Source organism: Alosa pseudoharengus, unplaced genomic scaffold (assembly GCF_046254945.1).
Source record: "Alosa pseudoharengus isolate Yale_2024_CS ecotype anadromous, Long Island Sound unplaced genomic scaffold, YU_APseudo_1.1 YU_APseudo_1.1_scf_21, whole genome shotgun sequence".
NCBI lineage: Eukaryota > Metazoa > Chordata > Actinopteri > Clupeiformes > Clupeidae > Alosa > Alosa pseudoharengus.
In genome coordinates, this window is record NW_027468674.1 from 14,870,542 (window position 1) to 14,877,127 (window position 6,586).

At 43.9% G+C, this 6,586-nt stretch overlaps 1 protein-coding gene across 1 annotated transcript in view; it reads right to left on the bottom strand.

The window, feature by feature from the left end:
* Nucleotides 1–452: 452 nt before the first annotated feature.
* Nucleotides 453–6,586, bottom strand: part of LOC143137698 (heparan sulfate glucosamine 3-O-sulfotransferase 3A1-like) — a 57,165-nt gene continuing 51,031 nt past the window's right edge. The window contains exon 2 of the mRNA XM_076297994.1: nt 453–2,606. Coding sequence (XP_076154109.1) covers nt 1,985–2,606 — 622 coding nt within the window. The 3' untranslated portion in view covers nt 453–1,984. The remainder of the gene's footprint in view (nt 2,607–6,586) is intronic.

Sequence of the window (6,586 nt, forward strand, 5' to 3'; positions counted from 1 at the left end):
TTCATTTAGATTCCTTCCCAGAGTTCACTGTAAATGCAGCGGTCTGTGGCTCTCTGAAACACTAAATACTGTACTTTAACTGTAACATAAGAGACATCTTTGGAGCACAAGTCATTTTTTTGTGTAGCGATGACTGCTATAGCGGACAGACTACAGAGCATGAGGATTAATACTCCTCAGATGAAACACACATACACAAAACACAAAACACACACACACAAAGAAAGAGAGGGAGAGAGAGAGAACTATCTGATTGAACTATCTGAACTACTTTATTTGACTCTAACAGAGTTAAAGGGAGTGAAAGGACTGAAAACAAATGAACGCAATACACCAGAGGTGATATAATTGCAATATTTTTTTTAATTAAAAGTGTGCTTTATAAAATTCAACAAGGCTTTAAATTAAATATGTAAACCTCTCACAGAATGATGTGATTCAGAACAAACAATTCAGGAACAGAATTTGCATGTGTTTGTTGTCTTTTGTCACCCAAATCAAAGTGACTGAACAAAATAAACAAACGAACAGAAACATAGACAGAAATGTAAAGAAGTACTGATTGTGTTTTTCTGTTTGAGGCACAGTTGACACCAGAGAGAATTCAACCAAGCAATCCACACTGTTGTGTGCAACCAAAAACATCCCCCGTGAGTTATTGTGTGTGTGTGTGTGTGTTTGTGTGTGCAAAGTTGCCTGTTTATTTGAATCTTATCTCTGTGTTTGTGTGTGTTTGTAGAGTTGTGTTCACGTGTGATGGCATATCTGTATGTTAGTTTATCTGCATTTTATCTGTGTGTGTGTGTGTGTGCGTGTGTGTGTGTGTATTTTGGGAAGGGATAAATCTCGAGGGTAAGGTAAAACAATGACATCATCGGCGTCCATGTAAACAGGGCCAGAGAAGTAATTGAGTTCTTGCGGTCCGTGTCTCCGCTCGTGTCCTCTCCTCGGCTGCTATCGAAACAGACAAATCTGCCCTCCCTAATTCAATTAACTTGCCTAATTGGGAGCCAAGGGGAAGCGAGCCAGTGCAATAACAAAGCCTCCTAGTCTCGCGCTGCACCGAGCAGCCTTTGAGTGTGGGAAAACGTGCAAGGTAAAAGAGAATAATTAAAGTCATCTTTAGAAATATGAGGGAAGGTTCAGTATGTGATATGTTTCAACAAAGGCACCATGAACAGCCTGGGAGTCTGTGAGAGTCTGGGAGCATATACAAACAGGTGATGATTATTCAAAATAGCTATGCTGTATACATCATCATCATCATCATCTTCATCGTTATCATAGCCTTCTATTTAAATAAATAACTTTCAAAAAATACAGTTTCTTTTTATTCTTTTTTATATACCTTTTTTCTTAACAAAAGAACAATGCAAAGCTTTGTACACAGCTGAGTGCGTAGAGGAGGTGGCCAGAACCAGTTATCTGAGCTGCAGTTTCTGTCAGATGTTTTTTTCTTCTGATTTCTGATGTTCACTCGCTCCGAACCCAATATGGGACTCTGACAGTCGCTGATGTGCAAGCATTGTTTGTTAGGAGCAAGGAAATGGAAAACGTTTCATCCTGATGGTGCTTAATACACACAAACACATTTTCACACACACACACACACACACACACACACACACACACACACACACACACACACACACACACACACACACACACACACACACACACACTCACACACTCACACACACCAACCAATTCACACACCTTACAACCTGGGGTCTATTTCCTTGAAAAAGAGGCTGTCCATGCTTGAAAGGAGTTGTGTGGAAAGTGTTTCATTTCTTATCATTACTGGAATTGCGGCATTGCATATGCTTCCCTGCGTTCATAGACCCCAAGCCCCTTGCATCTCCATCATTGGTAGGCATAGTGCTTTTTTTCTGATTGTGATAAAGACAGTGCAACAGTCTCTTTTTGTTCTATTTAGTTCCTTTTCCGAAAGCAATACCGCAGACGCAACATGAGGCACATATCAATCGTCCCACCCGAATATGCGTCCGGTCATCTGGTAGAATTTCATGTTGAACGGCCGGTAGAATTCCCGTAGCCTCTGCACCACCTCGGGGTCGATGTTAGGGTGGGTGCGGCCTTTGGTTTTGCCCAGGCAGTGGGGCTTGCTGCTGCCCTCGGCCTTCTTGAGGCAGGGGAAGCCCTTGGTCTGGTTGAAGTAGAAGTGTTTGTCCGTGATGATGCGCTTGAGGCCCAGGAAGTCCTGCACGCGGCCCAGCTCTCCGGCCGGGTCGCTGATGAGCCGCTCGCCGCTCACAAACAGGATCTGGCCCATGGGGAAGTACTGCAGCCAGTTGTCCAGGTGCTTGGCGTAGATGCCGATCTGGATGGCGCTCCAGGAGGTGTCGATCAGCCCCGTAGTCCTGTTTTTGAAGGTGAGGCTCTCGAAGGAGGGAATGTCGGGCTTCTTGGACAGCGTCTGCGTGTAGTCGGAGATGGCCCGCGTCACGGGGTCCCGCACCACCACGATCAGCTTGGTGTCGCGGGACATGGCGCTGATCCGAGCCGGAGCCTCGCGCGTCACAAAGTAGCTGGGGGTTTTCTCCATGGTGATCTGGCCCTCCAGCGTCTTGGGCATCAGGTCCCTGTGGGAGGAAGATAGAGAGGGTAAGATGGCATGCTCCTGTGTGTGTGTGTGTGTGTGTCTGTGTGTGTGTGTGTGTGTGTGTTGTATGTACTGTAGGTAAGATGGAGGAGGCCTGTGTCTGTGTGTATGTTTGTGTTCATGGGCACGTGTGTGTGTGTGTGTATGTATGTGAGTAAGCTGGAGGGACCCTGTATGTGTGTGTGTGTGTGTGTGTGTGTGTGTGTGTGTGTCTATGTGTGTGTTTGTGTGAGTGTGTGTGTGTGTGTGTGTGTGTGTGTGTATGTGTGTGTGTGTGTGTGTGTGTTTACTGTAATGGAAGAGACCATCTATAATTCATGTCCCATCATTGCTCCCTAAAGCAGCAAACAAAACGCCACTCACAGCTATTAACCCAGCTGCTACTGTGAGAGCAACTCTAACAGCCTGATGTACTAAGATCACAAATAGAGAATACTAAGTTGCATGTGCATGCTAACATATTGTTGTTTGGTTGGTGAATGTTTTGCGAGTGATCGACTAAGATAAACCCTGTAAATTATAAGTAGAAACATAATGGAGCGGTATTTAAATGAGGGTTTTGTTTGCTTTATTGGTCTCTGTCATGTAGTTTGGATGAAAGAAGGACTGACTGCAAGCCCAAAATTACATTTAATCCAATGGAATTAAATCTATTAGTTAGTGGAAGAGACAAACAAAACCATTTTGGTCCAACATAGAAGAGAAATATGAATATTACAACTGAATAGCAAATGTTCTTTATGCTTAGTTTTGTTTGGTTATAAATAGGTGATAGTAAATGCCTTCCCCCATATCGTATTTAGCCTCAATGTTTGCTATGATACCTTTGAGCTGCACGTTCAAAGAATATGTCCTTTCCCATTCCTGCACAGATGCTCAGAGTTTGAAGGGGGAATAAGAAGCATGCAGTATGAGTACAGTGTAATCATACCTATTAATTTAGGAACACTATCAACTGTATACAAAGTTTGGTTTCATTCAGTGCAACCTGAGTGCTTATGTACTGATGTAGTCTTCCTGTCCATCATGTATATCATAGGAGAGGGAGAAGGTTCACCGGGTCACACAGGGGTGGCTTTTAGTTTTTTATTGTAGTGCACAGCAATAGACTAACGTTTCGATACTTATGTGTCTTCGTCAGGGTAATAAAATGCAACTAAAATCCATCCCTGTGCTTCGGTGAACCTTCCTCCTCTCCACATGATCGGTCCACTCCTGCGAAGCATCAGACGTGAACTCAGAAGCTCGGTGGAACTACCCTTTTTAGCATAGTATTAAGGCTTTGCGAGACCCAAACAAATAAAGAGCTATGATACATGGTAATCACCCAAATGCTTGGAAATTAAGGGTTTGAGATTGAACATTGGAGGTAATGACAGGTAACTGCACTCCTTCTTGAAACGGGCGCCAAATCAGCCCAAAGTTTATCCAACAGGTCTAAAATGGCATTGCTGGAGAGACGGTACAGTATGTCTGAATTATATTCCCTTCAGTCACTCAAACAATGTTGACACAAATGGAAAAAAAAGCCATTTTTCTATATTCTATTTCATTATGCTGTCCTCTTCACAACAATAGCTGCATTGCTGACAAACCCTAATTAGCACCTTCTCTTCATTTTAAATACAGATGCAATCACAATCTCCTGAAATTGCTTTCAGCCATGGCAAATCACAGCGTGCTAAATTACCTTATTTGCACGTTCACCTCCTAGCATTTTGCAGACGGGTATAAACACCCAAAAATGCCTATTTATTGAGGCAGTCATACTGTACTGTAAATGGACCAGATGTGTTTTCTTGCTCATTTGAAAGAAGCAGTCCTTAGTGTGCATTAGATCAGCTTGCATGTTTGCAGGTGATCAGGTTTACACACGTTTTTACACAAGCAAATATTTCATAAATCAGGCCCAAAGCATAATTCCATTAAACCACATTTAACCTCAACGTAATGAGAAGAGTGGACAATAATTCCTGAAAGAATCATGAAGAAACATACATTGTAGAAGACCCACAGTGTAAAGGCAAAAATACACAGTGAAGTCAAAACTGTTTATAGCTGTCTGAAAATGTTGAATAGTTCCCTCGTCCCTTCGACGTCACTTGCACCCTCTGGTTATCGTGTGAGGTAATACTTATAAAGTAGTACTCTAAGGTCTCCTTTTGCACTGTAGTTTGATTGTAAGTTGCTTTGGATAAAGTGTCAGCCAACTGAATAATGCAAATGTTTAAATTTACATTTGTGCTCGACTTTGTGTGCTAGTTTAAACGCCTGTCTGGCTACTGCACCACTAACCCACATTTCCCATATTAACTGACCACTCTGACTGACAGAGAAGGGAAGTGTAGTACCTCTAATGCAGTGAACATTCCCCTTAAGTCCATCCGACTGCTCCCAAAAGGCCCTTCTCAAGAGCCCTTAAAGCCGTGCTTTAAAAAACCCAGAGGAACGTCAACCATATAGATAAATCTATATGACCTGGAATTGTCCAGGAGTGCCCTTAATGCAGTGATCACTACTTGGTTCCTCTGAAGCGCACTCATTCACCCCATGCAGGCTCATCAGGGCATCCTCCTCTACTGAGAGCTTGTGTGGTTAGTGGACAGATAGCACTGGGCCCGTAACTGGCCACTTACACCCTAAACCAGACACAGGCGTGACAGAGATGTTAGTGCATTACATTTTTACACCTGCCTCCGTTGCTGTGTTCAAAACTGTGTTTCCAGATAAAATGTTTTGCACGTTTCCTTAGTCCTTAATGACTTCTGTTGAACAGATAAAAAACATCTAAAATAAAATGATTCTGCCTGGACTTGCTCTGGTTTTCTCCCCAGGTTCAAACAGGCTGCAGGCCATGACGGCAGACGTCTTATTGACCACTGTCCGTCCGCATAACGCGGAGGCAGTAGGAGTTCCCTTAATGCAATTGGCGCTCCTCTTAATCTGGCACCTCCACTCCCAGTGGCCTCCTCATCCAGTGCAAATCCTCTATACGAGGGCGAAGAGACTCCTGAGCTCTCGTTTTTTCCTTGTCTTCCCAGGATTGTAAAAAAGAAAGAACGAAAAAAAAAAAACCGTAAAAAAAGTCCTCTGCTCGACCACGGCCCCTCCGAGCCCTGTTCAAACCATCGCCTTGGAAACCATGCTGGGCTGAACCATGGCGTGATTTCTCTGAGTGACATGCTGAGCTCCGGCGTGATATAAAGTTGCACTGGTGGAACGGCGCGTCTTACGACCATAACTATTTGTAGACTTCTCCACTGACAGTTGTGCTACCGTCATTGTTATGATAGTGTCGGCTTACCGCCGGAGCAGATATTAAAACGACATCGAAGTTTTCGCCACACAGTCGGACCAAATGGTTTTCAACGTGTCAAGAGACACTGCAGGGTGTTGCATTAAGAAATGCTCTTAAATACACAATGGTGGGTGGAGGACAGAGACGTTAGAATAACAGTAATTTTCTCTAAAAGTGTCAAGGGTAAACAAGAAAACAGAGTGAAGTGCGATGGGAAAATGGCCGCAGAGTTGACTCAAATGTCAACGCCAGGGTTCAAGACTGACAGGCCACAAGATTCAGCCATAATATTTAGCTTGAGGTTTTCTTTGGCCAGAGTCTATCATTTGTGCAGCGCTCTCTCTCTCTCTCTCTCTCTCACAGTTACACACACACACACACACACACACAGAGAAAGAGAGAGAGAGAGAAAGAGGGAGTTGTAAGAGGCTAATCTCTTTGGCCGTGTCACTTCCTGTCCTTTCCATTTCTCCTCACTCCCTCCTTCCCTCTTGTCCTCTCTCATGCAATCTTTCCCTCTCGTCCTCTTTCATGCAATCCCTCTCTTTTTACACCCTCCATTCTGCTCCTCTGGTGTCCTCTCTTTCCCTTTTCCCCGGAATCTTCTTGCTCCCTCCAATCTTCTCTATCCCCCTCTCCTCTCATCTCTCTGGTTTGCTCTC